Source organism: Pelodiscus sinensis, unplaced genomic scaffold (assembly GCF_049634645.1).
Source record: "Pelodiscus sinensis isolate JC-2024 unplaced genomic scaffold, ASM4963464v1 ctg36, whole genome shotgun sequence".
NCBI classification, from domain to species: Eukaryota; Metazoa; Chordata; order Testudines; family Trionychidae; genus Pelodiscus; species Pelodiscus sinensis.
In genome coordinates this window covers 3910241-3931188 of record NW_027465931.1, presented here as the reverse complement: position 1 = coordinate 3931188, position 20948 = coordinate 3910241, and the positions used below count along the sequence as shown (strand labels likewise).

Below are 20948 nucleotides of genomic sequence, written 5' to 3'. Positions count from 1 at the left end.
ATAATCTCCAGTCCGAACATCAGGTTAGGTCTAGTGAAGTAGACACAGAGCTGGACAGATCCTTCAAACTATTTAGGATCAATTGATTAGCTTGGCTGGTGTGTAGGCCTTCACGGGCACTGGATATTACTGCATTTACAAGCCTGGATTCTTATACAATTTCTGGGCTTTGACATAAGTGTTGCTGACAGAGTTTCCAGGCCCAAACCAATCTGCGATGGTATCTGCTAAGCCTTGTCATTGCCTACTCAGGCATTTGCCAATTTGATTAGCCAGTCTAGCACACAGCTGGTCTGTACCAGTGTGGAACATCATCAAGGTAAAGATCAGTGACAGTTGTACTGGTTCTGGGACAGGGGCCTGTTCAGGGCATGATGCACAATTGGGAGGCTCTATTTTGTCCTTAAAGTCCTGGTTGATGATATCCAAATGAGGGCAAGTTAGCAATGGCCATTCATTAAAGCAAAACCAAACCAGTCTGGTGGGAAGGGGCTAGTACCCGTCTCCCATCCTTCTGTTCACGTGATGCACTCTTTGCTTCCTTCCAGTTCTTTTTGTTCACCTGTGGAGACATTGTTAACATTCTCCTAGCCTAAACAATTTTCTATACACATCATTTGCAATACGTATTACAATTACGACATACAAGACAAACTTGGACAGAACACAAACTTATTATGTCATGACAGAGAACCGTGGTTTTGTTGTTGTTGTTGTTGTTTTTCTTCAACTGGCACCAGCGCTTTCTGATGATCTGAAAGACAAGAAAACATTTCTCCCCCATCGGGGTGGCCTATTATAACTTAAAATACTGCCTAAGATCTGTTAGGGGAACCGGTTACAGCTAGTTCCTTACCACTTTCATGTGCGAGTGAGCTGCAACTTTCTGAGAACAAGAGCGCTTCATCGGTACTCGTGACCTTCCACTCCCTTGAATTACCTTAGAGTTGCTAGCCCTCCCCAACAGTGGCATGGCTCAGTTTCCCTCTTGTATTGCAGACCGGGCTTTTTTTATCTTATGATCTGTCTTGATCCTGCTAAATGACTTTTCTTAATTACACAGATTTGTCTAGCATTGATTTGGTAAGGAGAGTGGGCTTTCCAATTAGCCCCCACACCTCCTAATTCTTTTCAGTATAAGGTTTTTATAACGTCCAGGCTGCAGCAGTTGATCTATGCTGCTGACTCTGGGGTGGATCACTTGCTCATGCTCTGTAAGGAGATTTATGTTGCAGAATGTGTCTCCTTGTTAGGGCAGATTTAGTTTTTAGTGATTACATCTTCACATTCAATTTCTACTGGTTGACATTTGGGTGGCTTTTAAGTTACCTTCCCCCACGCCCTCGAACTAATTATAACGGCGTGTGAGGGAAAGGTTTTAACTTTTTTTTTTTTTTTTCTGGATGGCCCATACTCATGTGTTGTGAAACATCCTTGGGTTGCCTGCGATTCCAGCCGGAGAGGCCGTCGTTATCTATTTGCTAAGAAGGGCTTGAGAATTTCCTGAAGTTGCTTGGATTCGATCCTTGCTCACAGCTCGCACTCTTTTTAATCTCATAGCCTAAGAAGGTGACCTTTGGCTGGGGCTTTTTCTTGTGAGACTTTATATCTCCTTTTTTTCCTAGGGCATCCAACAGGGACTCCATTGCCCTTTTCTAGTTTTCTAAGTCTTTCTGCAATGTGATCTCAAAGACATGGGGGAGCTGATACAAAACCCTGGGGCAACACAGTCCACAACAACTGAGTTTTGTCATGGGTATGTGGGTCCTCCCACTCAAAGGCAAATAGTTTCTAACTGTCTTTATGCAAAAGGATAGAGAAGAAAGCATCTTTTAAATCTAACACTGAGAACACCTTTGCATCTGCCAGAACTTGTGTTACAATGGTGTGTGGATTTGGGACCATAGGGTGATCCACAAGAACCTTCTTATTTACAGCCTTCAGGTCCTGCACTAATCTATACGAGGTGCCATCTGCTTTGCGTACTCCTAAAACCGGGGTGTTAAAGGGGGAAGAGCCCTGTTTCACCGGCAGCTGCACTACAATCCGATCACCACGGAAGAAAATTTCAGCCTGCAGCTTAGTTAGCATATCTCGCCCTAGTTAGGCAACTGGGCATGCAGATGAAACAACAAAGGCATGCTCCAGCATATTATCTCTAATCTTCATGAGGAGGGGTTTACATACAGGTAGCTTGCTTCGCCTTCTTCCTTCCCCTCCTCATGTTGCTCCACCATGGGAGTTTTTCTACGCCTGCCTTGAGTCAGATCAACTTCACTACTAGAATCATTTAAAACCTTGGGGCACGCTCCCTTGCCTCCCGTGGCCTTAGTTTTTGCTATCATAACTCTACAAGCTCCTATACTACACTTCAGCAGCCACGCAGGTCGCCTCTGCATGTGATTCAACCAACAATTAATATATGGGAACTAATCTCAGTGCCTCTCTCGAGTAACAATACTATGCACAGAGGCAACTAGATTTACATTAAAAGACTCTGTATCTAGCCAGCCTATCCCAAAGGTTGGCCACTCTAGCTGACAGAACTTGATTAAATAATCCTTTGTCATTTTAATCCCAAAATCACCCTTAAATTTACTGAAATTGTGCAACATGTATCCCAATGGGGTTACGGAGTTTTCTACCCGGGAGCGACCTGGACTCATGCCTATATATTTATTACACACACAGTCAACACGCTTTTTCCACGGCTCCGTATGTCAATAGAATGACACCACACCAGCTTTTAGCGTCTGAACTCAGAGAGGGTCCAGCACTTGGCTGCCTCACTAGAGACACCGGTGTGCCCTTGTGGAACCGTGACACTTAAGATAGGTCTATTAGACAGCAACAAATATAGACAAACAGGGGGCTTGGAGACTCGCTGGGTCACGAGGTTCGGCTGACCCCCCTTGCAATCAAGAAATCCTGGTCATCGGGTTTCCCCTTGCAGGATTCTCGGGGTGGCTGGAGTCAGCTTAAGTCTCAGACCTGGTCAGCGACAGTCATTCTTACACACAAACTTTTAGTTTCACAATTTAGGTTTCTAACAAATCATTAATATCAAGAACAGAAGTACTCCTACTAAAAACAAAAGCAATCCCCTGGGGTTTTTCTAACTCCTCATAATTGGCTAACACAGACCACGAATTTGTGGTATTTCCAAAGGGGCTTACAGAGGTTTTTACCATTTGGGTGCGACCCAATTCCACGATATTGTGTTCTTTCCTACGGCCCAGCCCTATATGCTGGCCACAACGTCTTCAAAAGACAAACCCCAAAACCCAGACCTCTATGCTGAGTACAAACAAACCTACAGGTCGACCTCTACAAGAACACAGGGATAGGTATACTCACTCCGTTATGCCCCGGCGCCTTCCTCTTTTCTTCGGACCCTACAGCCTCGTGTGACTCATTCAATAGAGACTCCTTTAACTTTCCGGATGTCCCGACTCTCGCTTTCGGTGCCATGACGGACTCAAACAGTCCGGTGCGCACTTCACGGTCACCTACGGCGAATCTTGTCGTCCGACTCCGGAGTAGTCCAAGGGGTGTCCCTTCGTGGTCGCCAATTTGTTGCATAAATTGCTGGTTTCGTCCCCTTGGAGGCTAGTCTGATTTACCCCAAGAAGAGAGTCACACTTTCAGGCTGGGTCCAACTCAAGTTTATTGGTTGCAACCAAGGTACGGCTAAGGAACTCAATGTTCAAAGCAGAGCCGAACCTGAGCGTTGGCTAAGCATCCTTTTTTATACTTTCTTTAACTTTCTTATCTAACTTGGCACGTCTTGATTTGTTACCTTAGCTTCGTGTTGCCGCGTTATTGGTTAGTATATTTCAACTCTATTCCATTCAGTAACAACCACCAGTATAGATTACTTAGGGAAATTTGCTAATTGCTATTGCTTAACTCAAGTAATACGTGTACTCCAGTCCTTGAGAAATGGGTCTAAACAGCTAGTTCCCCTTTTTACTACAGCTTCTAAAACATGCGCAATTAGCTAAATGATATGTGCTGTTTCAAGCTTAAGTAATGGAAGGGGGAAGAAGCACACATAGTCTTTACTATATTTTACTACAAGGGCATGGGGTGGCAAACATGGGGAGGGGTGGGGGAGGAAGCAGTCGGGCATTGGAGGGACTGGCAAGGGGCAGAGGGCCCTCCCCATGCCCAACCCCTGCAGTGCCCCCTTGCCTGCTGTGCCCCAGCAACCTTTCCTCATGCCTGGTCCCTGCAGCACTCCACCAGCCCGTGCTTGCCCTAGCTCATGCAGTGCCTCCCGCCAGCTGTGCCGGCTTTCCCTCCCTGTACCCACTCAGCCTGCTGCACCCTGACAACCTCTTCCCATGCCCAGCCCCTGCAACACCCCCTGACTGCTCTGTCTCCTGCCCTTCCCCGTGCCTGTACCCTGCAGTGCCTGCCACTTGCTGCACTGCCAGCCCCACCTTGTGGCTGCCTGCTCTTGCTACACCCTGTACTCATGCTAATCCCACCCCAGCTCAGCAGCCCAGTTTCCATGGAGGGCTGCCGGTGTGCGCTGGGCTGGGAGTGGGTGAGGCTTGGCTCCAGGGGTGGGGCTGGGGCTTGCCTTCCCCAGCTGGGCTTTCACCCCTCCCCCAAGCCTGTTGCCACTTCTGCAGGAAAACTCTCTCTCTCCACACACACACACACACACACACACACACACACACACAGAGATGGGTGGGGAACCTAAGGCTCCAGGGGCTGGACTGCCCAAAATCATCTAGCCTGAGCCCCCCTACACTCTGGTGTGCAAGGAGAACGTGGGGAGCGTCTTTCTCCTTCTCTGTTGGATGCCCATCAGTGAGGGGGTTTGTGTGGGTTGGTTGTGTTTTGTGTGTGGGTTTTTTTTTTTTTTTTTTTTTGCTTCTGCCATGACATCAGAGAAATACAGTTTTAAGGAGTGTAAGTTTATACTGTGTTTCCTATTCAATCAGTTTACAAGTAAAGTTAAAACTATACATACAAACTCCCATTTAACAGTATAATCTTTATTCAGGTGAATCTGTGTCTGTTATTAAGCATACTGATCCTGTGCCTGATCCTCGTGCTGTGAACCAAGATAAGAAGAACATGCTTTTTTCTGTAAGTAATTTTTTTTAGGTTTTATGAGAGTTAGTGATTTATAGAAATATAGAATAGAATTTAGCAATTGAACATTTGTGGAGCTTTTAAAGTCTTTTAGAATTCAAGAATTATCCAGGTTAAATCTACTATGTATTTGAGAGTCTGTCTGTGAGACTGTTAAAGAACTCCTCCTAAATGGTAAGACCACCAAGTTTGGTAGGCAGCTTCCTCTTATCATAACTTAAAGCAAGGTAAGGGTTTGGTTGTGCCAGGACAAGGGGATGTGCCTGGAATTTGACTATTTCTAATCAAATGGAAAGGGAGGGATCTGCTAAAAGCGACAGTCGTGCTGTCAAATCACCACAGGTGTGCGTGGGGGGAGGGGGGGCAGCAGCGGCCTGCCACATGGGCAAATGAGGGATGTGAAGGTTGAACCAGTTAAGGTTAACTGGTGGGGGCTGGAGCTACTCCAGCTGTGATGCCAGAGAAGCCCCTGACTCTGGCAAGGGGGGTGCTCCAGCCCAGCGATGGGCAAGAAGGGCCAGGCTGGAGTGCCGCCCCTCCCTTTAATCAGTTAACTGTTAAACAGTATGTGTAACTGACTAGTCAATTAAATGGGATTTTATATTCCTACCAGGAACAGAGTGGCTGGCCGGGGGCAGGGCTCTGGCTATTGCTGGCCATCATACCCGGTGGCCCCCTGCTGCCCCGGCCAGCCCTAGGGGTGGTGGGCTGGCCAATGTGGTCCTTGTAGCACTGTCCTGCCCCAGGGAGCTGCCACCTGTCCAGTTTGGGGGCAACCCCCTTCCCCACCCCCCCAAGCCCAATCCCTGCCCTAAGGGCCCCCCAACACATCCAACCCCATGCCCTGACTCCTGCACCCCTCATCTCCTGCCCTGAGCCCCCATAAGGACCCAAGCAACACTGGGTAAATCCTAATAGTATACACCTGCTACCTTACTGTATTCCTACCTAACTGCTGGCTGCAGTAAGCTCATTAGGATTTCCTTTGGGTTTCTAATCAATCTCTCTACTTTATTAAAATGAATCATTAAGGGAAGGGTTCTCAATCCAAATAAACTAGTGAGATTTTAACTTCTACTTTGGTGCAGAAACTTGCATACATCTTAAAAAGAAAAAAAAGAGGAAGACTTTCACCAGCATGTGTGCGCTTAGAAACTAATTCTGAAACCCATGTCATTTCACCTCCTAAGAACTAGCAATATTTCATGAAGAGGAATTATATGAATTGTGCTTCCTTAATTTGAATATTGTTTGAATATTCATTGACAACTAGAAGCTTAGTTTTAGTCCGCTTTGCACCATTCATTGCTTTATATGGAGTGAAACAAAAATGTGAATATTTTAGGATGTAGAAGTATTGAAACAATGAATGAATGATTATAGGTTATAGGTAGATTTTGCTTTTTCAAGCTCTGATTCTGCCATTCTTACTCATTATGAGAGTATATTTGTAAGGGCACCTGTTGAGCCCAGGAACATTCACTGTGTGTGCAAGGTGGCAGAATTAGGCTTGTAGTTGGCAAAATATGAAATTCTTTCCCTGTGGTTTAAGGGTGAAAGCTACCACAGATGTAAGCTCTTTGATGTGAGTGGTGTTGTGTCTGCTTACCCAAGGACTGAATTTGGAAATAGGTCTTAGAATTTTGTCGTGCTGCATGTTAATTGATCTCCATTGGCCCATTCCTTTGAAGAAAATCTGCATGTTCAGATTTATTGGGGAATGTTACTTAAAAAGGCGCTTGTTCCAGCTTTGTTCTGAGCAGTCTGAACTTAAGGTGGTTCTCATGAAATACAGAAAAATAAATATTGTAGATACAAATGGCTAATCTGGTTATACAAGTAGATCTTGATTCACAAGTGTTAAATAGTTTTAAAATGCTAACATGGTTATGGGTGGCAACATTTTATCTTGCCTACTTAAGGTTTTAGGGCTTATTGATGTTTAACATGGTGTTGTTAACATGTCAGACATTCTGTGCAAAGAATTTTTTCACTCATTTCCTATTACTCTGGTGCGAAGATCATTTTGTTTTACTGATGCTTTCTTGGTAAAGGTGATGCTGCTAACACTAACACTTCATAGCTCTTTCACCCTGTGTATTGCTAGTACTGTACTGCATGAACTAGAGCTCACATTTACATGATTAATAGTAATAGAGATGTAGCTGTGTTAGTCTGGTGTAGCTGAAACAAAAGATAGGCTTATGCAGCACTTTAAAGACTAACAAGATGGTTTATCAGGTGATGAGCTTTTGTGGGCCAGACCCACTTCCTCAGATCAAATAGTGGAAGAAAATTGGCATGACCGTATATACCAAAGGATATAATAAAAAAAAAGTGAACACACACAAAATTGACAGATCAGATTTTAGTCGATAGGAATTAGCTGTCCCAGCTCGTGCAGGGTCCCCCTGTTGCACTTCTGCCGGTAGGCTCTTAATACGTTTAAAAAGCAGAGGTGCAGTGCCCAGTCCCCACTGCCCCCCCGTGGAGATGGTGTTGGGGGGAACCTGCTTTTAAGCCGGCTTCCCCCAGCACTGGCTCCTGCTCCCCCCCTTGCAGCAAGGGGTGGGGGTGAAGCGACTAGTTGAGGGACTAGTCAATTATCCAATAAGCTTTTGCTTATCAGATAGTCGACTAGTTGCTTACATCCCTAGTCTGGAAACATCCGTCATCCAGAATGATTCTAGTTAACTGGATTCCCACTTTCCGTGAGTGTGGCCAAGTTTCCTGCCGTCCCATAAAATTTGTTTACAGCCACCAGTTGTAGCTCTGTGTTCTGTGCTGTTGTTTAGCTCTAATTTACCCTGAATGTCTTCTCAGAGTCTAGTAAGCAGGGGAAGTGTTGGTAATGCTGCTAGACAATATTGACCTTCCATGGTCCAAAAAATTATCTCGTTCAGAACTGGTCAGGACCCGAGGGTGCCGGACTAGAATAGTTGAACCTGTAGTAGGCTTTTCATAGGTGGCTAGCTATCTTTTATACTCAGAGCAGTTGGCAGTGAAAGCATTGGAGAATCTAGCTTAATTTTACCAACCTGTTTGGAATTGAGCAGTGAAAAGTTGAAAAAATTTGAAAAGCAGTTGTATTTCAGACTGATAGCTCCTGGAATGTGTGTGACCTGTATATATAATGCTAACACCCCTGCAGTGCTGCAGTTTCAATGTACTGGCGGCCAAGCTGCCTGCACACCCAGTTCATACTGCATTTAAACTGGAGGGCCACAGCGGGGATAGCGAGCGCCCCCCCCCCCCATGACTAATCAAGTAGTTGATGGAGATTCCATCAACTACTCGATTAGCTAATTAAACGCTACTTAATATCCCTATCAGTTACAGACTAAAAACTCGTCAATTCATGCATTTTACTTCATATTGAGTTAACATTACCCTAACTATGTAAGAAAAAGTAATAAAGGAACATAAATATTTAAAATCAATAAGGATACTCGTGCCCCTTTTAAGGACTAATGTATACTCCCTTACTGACCTAACAAAGAATGGCTGTCAAAATAGAATCCAAAATAACTTATCAAGAACTGAGAACAGTGAAATATGTGAGCCACAAGAGCATTGCATCTTAAATTAGACAAAATCAGAGAACAAACTTACAAACCAGATTTGGAGATGACATTTTCTGCTAAGGCATTTAAGTTCTATTTGAAATATAGCTACTTCATTGTCACAGAACAACTTATGAAGCTTTTCCCCTTTCTTCTTTCAATTCCATTTTAGGGTACTAACATTGCTGCTGGTAAAGCTATGGGAGTGGCTGTAGCAACAGGAGTGAACACTGAAATTGGCAAAATTCGTGATGAGATGGTGGCTACTGAACAAGAGAGAACACCACTCCAACAGAAACTGGATGAGTTTGGAGAGCAGCTATCCAAAGTCATCTCACTCATTTGCATTGCTGTCTGGATAATCAACATAGGTCACTTCAATGATCCAGTTCATGGTGGTTCATGGATTCGAGGCGCTATCTACTACTTTAAAATTGCTGTTGCTCTTGCTGTTGCTGCTATCCCAGAGGGTCTGCCTGCTGTTATTACCACATGCTTGGCCCTAGGAACCCGCAGAATGGCCAAGAAGAATGCTATTGTTCGAAGTCTGCCATCCGTTGAAACGTTGGGTTGCACATCTGTTATTTGTTCTGATAAGACTGGTACTCTCACAACCAACCAGATGTCAGTTTGCAGGGTATGATGAATTGATTGATTTAGTCTGCATTTCCTCCCCGCCCTACAGGTTCTCTTATTAAATATTGCCTGAATTGTATTATTTTATGAAACCGTGTGATCAGCTTTGCTCTTATATTGTCAAAATCTTGCTTTATTTACTTACAATGCTATTTCACTTTCAGCTTAGCTTTCCACCCCATAATGTTTAAGGCTTTTTAATCTTTTCTTTATTTTGTTATGGCCAAAAATAGCTGTACCTACACTTGATGGTAAAATTTTTCATTTGTAGATACCTCAACTCTGGTGTGCCATGCAGTTTTAAAAACCAGGCCATTTTCCTTAGGACAGTCTCTCCATAGGTCCAGAAGTGTAAAGGGAAAGTAAATAGACATGTTTTATGCAGGTGGGCAGCTGGACATTGTATAGTGAAAGAGTGTTTAATTTAATTAGATAGTCTTTGGTGTACACTGTTTTTCTTTGATTTACTTCATACTAGGGATGTTACATTTAGATAAATTGGCTAATCGAATAGTCAATGCAATTTGCACGGACTAGTCGATTGGTTGATAAGGGCACCTCCACCTTTGGAGTGTAGCCACAGCTCCAGGGTCGTTGTTACACTTCAAAGGCGAAAGCGCCCACTTTGGAGCACCCCCTCCTCTTCCCCCGCCCCTTGCTGCCTCTTTCTGATAGGTGGGGGGGAAGCGACTAGTCAACTAGTTGTTCACGTCCCTACTTCATACTGGGCATCATTTACTCCCAACCCTGTACTGACCATTGCACCTCCAAAGTTTGAAGCTTTAATATAATAGAGGGGACTCAGGTAGGCACAGGAGGCCTCAACCTGGTCCTGTCTAGACTCATGGGACCCCCATTTGAACCCCTGGCAACGTGTTCGTTGCTACACCTGTCCTACAAGGTATCCCTGCTGGTGCCCATCACATCAGCCATGTGTGTGTCCAAGCTAAGGGCCTTTTCTTCGGACCACCCTCATATATGGTTTTCTTTAAGGATAAAGTCAGATCACGCCCCCACCCCGCCTTCCTGCCGAAGGTGGTGTCTAACTTCCATGTGTCACAGGACATTTTCTTGCCAGTTTTTTGCCCCAAGCATCAGGTGGAGGAGACTCTTTCGTGGGAAGCTTGGAGGGCCCCCCCCGCGGACAGGGGTTGCTGCTACCCTACACTGCTGCCTCTGTCAGAGGCAGCAGCACAGGGTGGCTGGGGGCTCCCCAGGAGTAGGGCTGGAGTGCACTGCCTGCTGTCCCTGCTCCTGGGGACTATAGAATAGTCGAGTAACCAATAAGAATTCATGTGGTTATTCGACTATTCAGTTACCTGATATCCAACATCCCTATGTGTGACTTTGACCAGAATGCAATGGAAGTATTTATATTCTCTGAAGTCACTTGTCAATTCACCTACCTGTCTGCTTTCTGAATTCTTAAGTATTTTGTATAATTTTTAGCCCTCATGAAGAGCAGTTATTGACTATCTTATTAAGACTTGAATCTTTTCTACAAATGGGGTTTAGAGGCGTAACTAAAATGCAGTGTAGAGTAGGAAAAGTGAAAGCAAGGCATTACTGAAACATGACTCGCTTATTTAGAATCACTTTTAGACCTGGGATCAACTTTCTCCACTGTTTCTACAGCTGATAGACTAACAATCCTGACTTGCATAACAAAGTAGTGTTGCATGCACATGTGGCTAAATATTTAGAGCACAAAAAATTATGTAGTTCAGGATGAATTTTAGAATAGATATCTATCCTTTCTGCCTATTTTTTTTAACAGAAAAGCCAAGTGATTGTGCTGCCTTAAATTTTGTACTGTGTGTTACAGATTCAAACTGATTTTAATGCATTAAGCTTTAGTGTTTGTTTATACTAATATTTTAAAACACTTTTTTTCTTACAGATGTTTATACTGGATAGAGTAGAAGGAGATAGCTGTTCCCTGCATGAATTTACTGCAACAGGTTCAACATATGCCCCCATGGGAGAAGTGTAAGTATTTAATTAATGTTAAATGTCTTCCAGTTTATCCATTGGTTGTACATGTACAGACTGATAGGCTGTTCAGTATATTAAAGTATCTGATAACATTGGTTAATGTCCCAACATTTCTCAGCCATTGTGTATATCAATTTGAGGTTAGAGACAACCTGTTTTAGCCTAGAATATTTCCTGAAAAGAAGTTAAATTCTACAAAGCCTCAACCTTTATGAAGCATGTTTAAAATATACATTTTTGACATTGTTCATTTGACAACTAATCTTCCAAAAATGATGAATTAGGACTGTAAAAATACTTTCTAGATTTAGGGTTGGTGTTTGAAGGTTTTAGTTCAATTATCTTTCAGTGATGCTGTATGGGACCTATGTTCCCATTCATTTATGGAAGTTCTAGGTTTAAACTGGTCATCATCATCATCAACAACCACGGGCTCAACGCCCATTGGTGTCCGATGCCTCCCTCGCTATTTCCTTCCATCTTTCCCTGTCCAGTGCAGAGTGGCTTAGTTTCTGTAGACTAGCTCCGCACCAATCAACTATATCATCTACCCATTCTCTGTGGGGTCTGCCTCTCCTATTCGGACCATCCATTATGCCGATACCAGGGTCTTAACTTTTTGCTTGTCGTTCATTCTGCAGATATGCCCGAATAGCTGTAACTTCTGTTGTATAACCACCTGCAGTAGGTTCTCTTTCAGCTGTATCTTCCTATTTAATTCCTCGTTGGTGACCTTCTGCATCCATCCTATTCTCAGGGTCTTTCTATAACAACTCCTCTCAAATGCCAATATCCTCCTCTTCGAATCTTTCGTTCTCACCCATGTCTCACATCTATGCAACATACTCATAAATACACACATTTTCAAGATGCTCAGCTTCATTCCTAAGCTAATCGCTTTACTTTTCCAGATCTTATCCATCGCCTTCAAACTCACTCTTGCTTTCGCTATTCTAGTTGCTATTTCCTTCTTAGGGTGTGTCTAGACTACATCCCTTTTCTCAAAAATCTTATAAGCTCTTGTATCAATAAGAGTTTCATTTTATCTAGAGTTGTATGTGGTAAATCAGCATTTCTCAACTGGTTCATGAACTGGCTCTGGTCCCTGAGATCTCCCTGACACAGTTGAGGAAGGTAGCAAGCCAGTCCCTGGTATCTAAGGGTATGTCTACACTACCCCGCTAGTTCGAACTAGCGGGGGTAATGTAGTCATCTGCAGTTGCAAATGAAGCCCGGGATTTGAATTTCCCGGGCTTCATTTGCATGAAGCCGGCCGGCGCCATTTTTAAATGCCAGCTAGTTCGGACTTCGTGCCGCGCGGCTACACGCGGCACGGAGTAGCTAGTTCGGATTAGGCTTCTAATCCGAACTAGCTGTACGCCTCATGGAACGCTGTCATGGAACGCTGATGCCTCTCCCGGCACCGATCCCTGCTTACTCCTTGGGAGCACAGCAGCGGAGCGCGGCACCGATGCACATGACGGCACCGGAGGGTTATGCACCGGCCTATCAGATGCATCTGGGCGCGGTACCGCCGCAGCAAAGGCCTCCACTCATGCCCCCACCGGCACCGCGTGTGGTGCACAGGGGCAAGCCATCGGCCATGGCAGCCCAGCGTAGGGTGCAGGCTTCATCGGCCCCTCCCTGGTCAGCATCAGAGTACTCTTCGGAGTCGGAGGCCGAGTCGGTGGCTTCGACCGGGCCCTCATATAGGTCGCGGCCCCGTCATAGGTCCCGCTCGTCGGTCAGATCATCTCACCGGGAGCCGATGGTCCAGCAGCAGTCGCAGGGGCAACCCCAGTGGGCTTTTTGGATGCCCTGGGCATACCACCAGGCCCAGGGGCCTCCCCCTACGGGGCCGGCAGCGGGGTCATCCCGAAGGAGTAGCACCCCATCTGCCACCCCCTTGACAGCCCCCCCCCCGCCTGGAGGCGGCTCGCCCATGGCGTCGATGCCGAGACCCCCAGTTATTGGTCAGGGGGAGCCAGGGGCACAGATAGCTGAGGAGGAGGCAATCCCCTCAAGGGAGTTCTCGTCGTCTTCACCAGACGAGGCCCTGGCCGACCCCGCACCTCAGCCCCCGTCTATGGACTCCAGGGCGCACCAGGAGCTGCTCCGAAGGCTGGCGGTCAATCTTGCGGTCCAGCACGAGGAGGTTCACGAGGACTTAGATCCGATGGTGGACATCATAGCGGCAGCGGGCCCTGGTCAAGTGGCGCTCCCACTGAATAAAACGGTGGACAAGCTGTCTAAAACCCTGTGGCAGACGCCGGCTTCTATTGCACCGACCCAGAAGGGGGTCGAGAGAAGGTACTATGTACCCCAGGAGGGGCACGAGTATCTTTTTACCCACCCGGCTCCGGGATCCATAGTGGTTCAGGCCGCTGGGCAAAAGGAGCGCCAAGGGCCTCCAGGTCCCACCCCGAAGGCAAAGGAGCCTAGGAGATTGGACCTACTTGGCCGGAAGGCCTATGCCACGGGGGGCCTCCAGCTACATATAGCTAACCAGCAACTGATGCTGGGGTGTTATGCTTTTAACACATGGGCGTCTATGCAGAAATTTGCCAGCCAGCTTCCTCCCGAATCCCGCCAGGAATTCGGGGCCCTGATGGAAGAGGGACAAGCAGTGGCGCGTACCTCTCTCCAGGCGGCCTTGGACGCAGCCGATTCGGCAGCCCGCACCATGGCCACAGGGGTTGTGATGAGGCGTAGTGCCTGGCTGCAGGTGTCTGGCATCCCACCCGAGGTGCAGACTACTATCCAGGACCTGCCCTTTGAGGGGCCGGCCTTGTTTTCAGAGCAGACTGATTCCAAGCTGCATAGCCTAAAGGACTCAAGGGCAACCCTGAAGTCGCTAGGGATACATACCCCGGCGCTTCAGAGGCGCTCTTTCCAGACTAGACCCTACCCTAGAAGGGGGCAAAATAACGATAGGGGTCGCAGGAGAGGCCGCAACAATAGCCGCCCTGACCTCTTCAGAGGCAGGCGTAGGGGCCCTTGGTCAGACTCCGAGAGAAGCTCAGGGCCGTCTCCCGGTCACCAAACTAAGCCCTCAGTTTGAAGGTACGCCAGATAGCAGAGTACCAGTAGCGCCTATCTGTCCGCCCTTTGGGGACCGTCTTTCCCTCTTTTACCAGGAATGGTTAAAGATCACGTCGGACCGTTGGGTCCTAGATCTGGTGAAGCAGGGATATACTATCCCCTTCCTTTCCTACCCTGCCTCCCATCCCCCAACCCCATCCCTTTTCTGGGACCCCTCTCACGAGACACTCCTTCGGCAGGAGGTGTCCAACCTGTTGATGCTAGGGGCCATAGAAAGGGTGCCTCCAGACGTAAGGGGAAAGGGTTTCTACTCCCGCTACTTCCTGGTACCCAAGGCGAAAGGGGGTATGCATCCCATACTAGACCTCCGAAACGTGAACACCTTTATAAGGAAGACAAAGTTCAGGATGGTGACGCTAGCCTGCATCATCCCATTGCTCAGAAAGGGGGACTGGTATGCTGCTCTCGATTGAAAGGATGCGTACTTCCACATTTCAATTTTTCCAAGTCACAGAAAATTCCTCCGGTTCACGGTGGGACAGGACCACTTCCAGTTTACGGTCCTCCCCTTTGGACTGTGTACAGCCCCGAGAGTTTTTACCAAATGTATAACGGTGGTAGCCGCGTTTCTGAGGCGGCACAGGGTCCAAGTGTTCCCATACCTGGACGACTGGCTCATAAGGGGCAAGTCTTGAGAACAAGTGCTGGACCATGTCTCGAGGGCCAGGGTTTTGTTCGAGGGTCTCGGCCTCCTCATAAACGAGGCCAAATCACTGCTAGAGCCCACGCAAGTCACAGACTTTGTGGGGGCCCATCTGGAGTCGCCTGTGGGCAAGGCGTCCCTACCGCAAGACAGATTTATGACCATTCGATCGCTGGTAGTGGGGCTGCAGGAGTTCCCGACTACGACGGCGAGGACCTGCATGAGGCTTCTAGGCCACATGGCGGCGGGCACTTACGTGGTCCAACACACCAGGCTACGCATGCGCCCATTGCAGGGGTGGCTCAAGGTAGCGCACAACCCCTTGAGGTCGCCGCTAGACGTGGTAGTAACTATCCCTCAGGGCATTCTGCGCTCGCTGGACTGGTGGAAGGACAAGAACACGGTGTGCGGGGGTCCAATTCACCAAGCCGTCCCCATCTGTGCAGCTGGTCACGGACGCTTCGGACGTAGGATGGGGCGCTCACCTGGGCAACCTCAGGACACAAGGTACGTGGTCAATAGAGGAGGCTCACCTCCATATAAAGATCAAGGAGCTGCGGGCGGTCAGGTTGGCCTGCAGGGCGTTCCTTCCCCACTTACAGAACAGAGTGGTGGCGGTGCTGACAGACAACGCTACGGCCATGTTCTATATCAACAAACAGGGTGGGGCGCGTTCCTCTCCCCTGTGCCGGGAAGCCCTAGATCTATGGGAACTGTGTATAGCCCACAGCATTTTCCTGGAGGCATCTCACCTTCCGGGAACCAGGAACGGGCTAGCGGACAGGCTCAGCCGTTCAATCCAGGCGCACGAGTGGGTGCTAAGGGGGGATGTACTTCACGAGGTCTTCCAGAGGTGGGGGTTTCCCCGCCTGGACCTGTTTGCAACTCTGAGCAACGCCAAGTGCGGGGAGTTCTGTTCGTATATGGGGCACGGTCAGGGCTCTCGGGGAGATGCACTGCAGGTCAGCTGGCCCAGGGGCCTACTCTATGCCTTCCCCCCGTTCCCTCTGATCCACGACACACTCCTCAGAGTGCAGAGGTTCAGGGCTCGGGCCATCCTGATAGCGCCAGTATGGCCTCGACAGTACTGGTTCACCACCTTGCTGGATCTGACTGTGGAGGGCCCGCTCAGGCTACCCCTAGTGCCAGATCTAATCACTCAGAGCTGCGAGGCCGGGGTGGCACTCCACCCGAGCCTTCCATCTCTCCACCTAGCAGCGTGGCTCTTCAGTGGCTCTCAGTGACGGAGCGAGCCTGCTCCAGAGCAGTCCAGGAGGTCCTCTTAGAAAGCAGAAAGCCGTCCACTAGAGCCCTTTACGAGGCTAAGTGGAAGAGGGTTACTTCCTGGCTGGAGGGCAGGACGCTCGCTCCAGGTGAAGGGGCGGTTCCGATTGTCCTGGAATTCCTTCTCCACCTGTGGAAACAGGGCCTGGCCACAGCCTCCCTAAGGGTGTACCTGGCGGCCATAGCGGCCTTCCACGCCGGGGGGGGCTAAAGGTCTATCTTTGCCAATCCCTTGGTTAAAAGGTTTCTAAAGGGAGTCGACAGGATGATGCCATATGAGAGGCCTCCGGTACCGGCTTGGGACCTTAACCTGGTCCTGTCTGCCCTTATGAAGCTCCCATTCGAGCCCCTGGCTTCATGCTCTTTGATACATCTGTCTTATAAGGTAGCTTTCCTTGTGGCCATTACCTCGGCCAGGCGGGTGTCTGAGCTTAGGGCTCTCACCTCAGAACCACCTTACACCGTGTTTTTTAAAGACAAGGTGAGGTTGCGTCCACACCCAGGATTTCTTCCCAAGGTTGTCTCACACTTCCACATGTCCCAAGATATTTACCTGCCAGTGTTTTACCCCAAGCCACACGCGTCGCCCAGGGAACAGGCGCTGCACTGCCTGGGCGTTAGGAGGGCGTTGGCTTTTTATATAGATAGGACACGACAGTTTCGTAAGTCAAATCAATTGTTTATTTCGGTGGCGGAAAGGATGTGTGGTCAGCCAGTCTCGGCGCAGCGTATATCCTCGTGGATTACTTCCTGCATTCGACTGTGCTACGAGGGCGCGGGTAGACCACCGCCGCGCATAACAGCACATTCCACTAGAGCCCAGGCAACGTCGGCAGCGTTCCTGGCCTGCGTGCCGATCTTGGAGATCTGCAGGGCAGCAACCTGGTCATTGGTGCACACCTTTGCAGAGCATTATGCAATCACGCAGCTGGCCAGGGAGGATGCTGCTGTCGGGACGGCAGTTCTGTGTTCTGCAGAATAATAAAATAATAGTTAGTCACCTTCCGACCCCACCTCCGGAGGGGGGACACAGCTAGGGACTCACCTAATCAGAATGGACATGAGCAAGCACTTGAAGAAGAAGAAGAGGTTACTTACCTCGTAACTGTAGTTCTTCGAGATGTGTTGCTCATGTCCATTCTGCATCCCACCCACCTCCCCGTGTCAGAAGGAGCCGTCAAGAAGGAATTGAGGGGTGGGAGGGCCAGCAGGGGTATATATGCACCGGTATACCGGCGCCACTCCAGGGGGCTCCCTGCTGGCCCTATGGATACTGCTAAGGGAAAAAAGCTCCGGAATCTGTGCACGCGGCGCGCGTACACCTAATCAGAATGGACATGAGCAACACATCTCGAAGAACTACAGTTACGAGGTAAGTAACCTCTTCTTTTGAAATAGTGCCCAGACGTGATTATGCAAATGAAGCACGGGAAATTCAAATTCACGTTTCATTTGCAATTTCGCTTGCCTTCATTTGCATTCCTCTCTCGAAAGAGGAATGCAGCGTGGACATACCCATAGTGTCGTCCGCAAACTTGCTGAAGGTGCAGTCCATCCCTTCATCTAGGTCAGTGGTCCCCAACCATTTGGGGTGGCCGTTCGCCCACCGGGCACCCGGGGAGGCGGGGGCCCCCCCCCCGTAGCTGCATTCCGGGGCCAGCGCTCTCCCCCCAAGCGCCGCGCGCCCGGGGCCGGTGCTGGTGCTCTCTCCCCCAAGCGCCGCGTGCCCGGGGCCGGCGCTAGCGCTCTCTCCCCAAGCGCCGCGCGCCCGGGCCGGCGCTAGCGCTTTCTCTCCCCCCCCCCCCCCCCCCCCATGCGCCGCGGGGGATGAATCCGCGGCGTCCCCGGGGCCGGCGCTCACCTTGCGCCACGCGCCCGGGGCCGGCTCCAGCACCGCGCATGCGCCACGTGCCCGGGGCCAGGCCAGCCCTGAGCACTTGGCGGGCGCAGAGAAATGCCCCCGCGGACGCCATGGCGTGTTGGGGGCCACGGATCTAGGTCATTAATAAAAATGTTGAACATAACCGGCCCTAGAACCCATCCCTGGGGCACTTCACTAGAAACCAACCACCAACCTGACACCGAGCCGTTGATCACTACCCGTGGGGCCTGACAGTCTAGCCAGCTTTCTAGCCATCTTACAGTCCATTTATCCAATCCATAGTCCCTTAACTTGCTGACAAGAATATTGTGGGAGACCTATGAAAAGCGTTGCTAAAGTCAAGGTATATCACATCCACTGACTTTCTCATGTCCACAGAGCCAGTTACCTCATCATAGAAGCTAATCAGATTGGTCAGGCACGACTTGCCCTTGGTGAATCCATGTTGTCTATTCCTGATCACTTCCCCTCTTCCAAGTGCCTCAGAATGGATTCCTTGAGGATCCCCTCTATGATTTTTCCGGGGACTGAGGTAAGGCTGATTGGTCTGTAGTTCCCTGGATTGTCCTTCTTCCCTTTTTTAAAGATGGGCACTACATTTGCCGTTTTCCATTCATCCGGGATCTCTCCCGATCTCCACGAGTTTTTAAAGATAATGGCCAAAGGCTCTGCAATGACATTTGCCAACTCCCTCAGTACCCTCGGATGCATTAAATACGGACCCATGGATTTGTGTATGTTTAGCTTTTCTAAATCGTTCCTAACTTGTTCTTTCCCCACCAAGGGCTGTCCACCTTCTTCCCATACTGCGTTGTCTAGTGCATTTGTCTGGGAGCTGACCTTGTCCGTGAAGACAGAGGCAAAGAAAGCATTGAGTACTTCAACTTTTCCCACCTCATCTGTCACTAGGTTACCGCTCTCATCCAGTAAGGGCCCCACATCCTCTCTGATCACCCTCTTATTGCTAACATCCCTGTAGAAACCTTGCTTGTTACCCCTCACATCCCTTGCTAACCACAATTCGAATTGCGCTTTCGCTTTTCTGATAACTCCCCTGCGTTCTCAAGCAATATATTTATACTCCTTCTTAGTCATTTGTCCAAGTTTCCACTTCTTGTAAGTTTACTTTTTGTGTTCAAGCTCACCAAGGATTTCCCTGGTAAGCCAATCTGGTCGCCTACCATATTTGCTTTTCTTGCTGCGCATCGGGATGGTTTCTTCCTGTGCCTTCAATAAGGCTTCTTTAAAATACTGCCAGCTCTCCTGGACTCCTTTCCCCTTCATGTAAGCATCCCAGGGAATCCTTCCCATCAGTTCTCTGAGGGAGTCAAAGTCTGCTTTCCTGAAGTACAGGGTTTGTATTTTGGTACTCTCCTTTCTTCCTTTGGTCAGGATCCTGAAATGTATCATCTCAGGATCACTGCTTCCCAGGTTGTCACCCGCCTCTACTTCCCCTGCTAGTTCCTCCCTGTTTGTGAGCAGCAGGTCAAGCTGCTCATGGCCCCTGGTCGGTTCCTCCAGCACTTGTACCAAGAAGTTATCCCCAACATTCTCCAAAAACTTCCTGGGTTGTCTGTGTACTGCTGTATTGGTCTCCCAACAGATGTCAGCGTGATTTGAAGTCCCCCATGAGAACCAGCTCCTGGGATCTGGATGCTTCTCTCAGTTGTGTGAAGAAAGCCTTGTCTACCTCATCCACCTGATCCGGTGGTCTATAGCAGACACCAACCACAACATCACACTTGTTGCTTCCACCTCTAAATATAACCCATAGACGCTCAACAGTCTTTTCTCCCTCTAAATACTGGAGCTCTGAGCAGTCATACTGCTCTCTTACAGACACTGCAACTCCTCCACCTTTTCTCCCCCTCTTGTTCTCCCTGAACAGTTTATACCCTTCCACAACAGTGCTCCAGTCATGCGAGTCATCCCACCAAGTCTCCGTTATTCCAATCAAATCCTAGTTGTTCTTCGAGGATGTCCACTGTGGGTGCTGGGCTTGCCCCGGCGCCGCAGAACGGAGACTTGTTGGAAGCAGTATTCGGCCGGGCCGAGCTTGCACTGCTGTGCTTGCAGCGTTCGCGCTCTTTTCCTGCGCGCAGTCCGGCCAACCGCCAGTTTCTCTAGACTGCCTTAGGCTGCAGACGGATAGAAACTGTGCTCTTCACCCCAACCTCTTTTGTGAGACTATACGTCCTCAAATTACCTTGTAAATTGCCCTAACCTGGTTTCCCTTCCTCCTTCGTTCGTTCGTTCCCCCCTTTTAAAAGGAAACCAACAAAAAAAGGCTATTTTATTGAGAACTGCTTACCTGTTATCTCCCTACGTTCCTGTCAGTGGCTCTCCCGTTTTCCTCTGTACATAGTTGTTGGTTGAACTAAAAAAAAAAAGAAGAGAGAGAAAAGAAATAAAGTAAGAGAAACGGAAAGACTCTCACTCCCTATTGCCACGCCGGCAAAAACGCCGGCATGCCATCATCCCCAGGCTTTAAGAAATGCGGCACTTGCCGGGAGGCAATGCCAGCCTCCGATGGCCATGCGGACTGCATTAAATGTCTTGAGGAGTCCCATGTTCCCCAAAAGTGCTCCTACTTGCACTAAGGTCACAGCTCGGGCTCGAAAAGATAGGGAGAGGCGGCTGAGAATGCTTCTCTTTGACAAAGCCCTCCATCTGCAGCGTTAGTCATCTGCCACAGAGGAGCAGCCCCCCAAACGGCGGGCTTCATCTCCCA

General features: G+C 48.7%; 1 protein-coding gene across 4 annotated transcripts in view; it reads left to right on the top strand.

Annotated features, from left to right (window-relative positions):
* LOC102443570 (sarcoplasmic/endoplasmic reticulum calcium ATPase 2-like) overlaps nucleotides 1-20948 on the top strand; it is a 267118-nt gene that overhangs the window by 148149 nt on the left and 98021 nt on the right. For all 4 annotated transcript variants that reach the window (XM_075916863.1, XM_075916865.1, XM_075916864.1 and 1 more), the window contains exons 8-10: nucleotides 5021-5106; nucleotides 8848-9312; nucleotides 11212-11300. In XM_075916863.1, the coding sequence (XP_075772978.1) occupies nucleotides 5021-5106; nucleotides 8848-9312; nucleotides 11212-11300 (640 nt within the window). The remainder of the gene's footprint in view (nucleotides 1-5020; nucleotides 5107-8847; nucleotides 9313-11211; nucleotides 11301-20948) is intronic.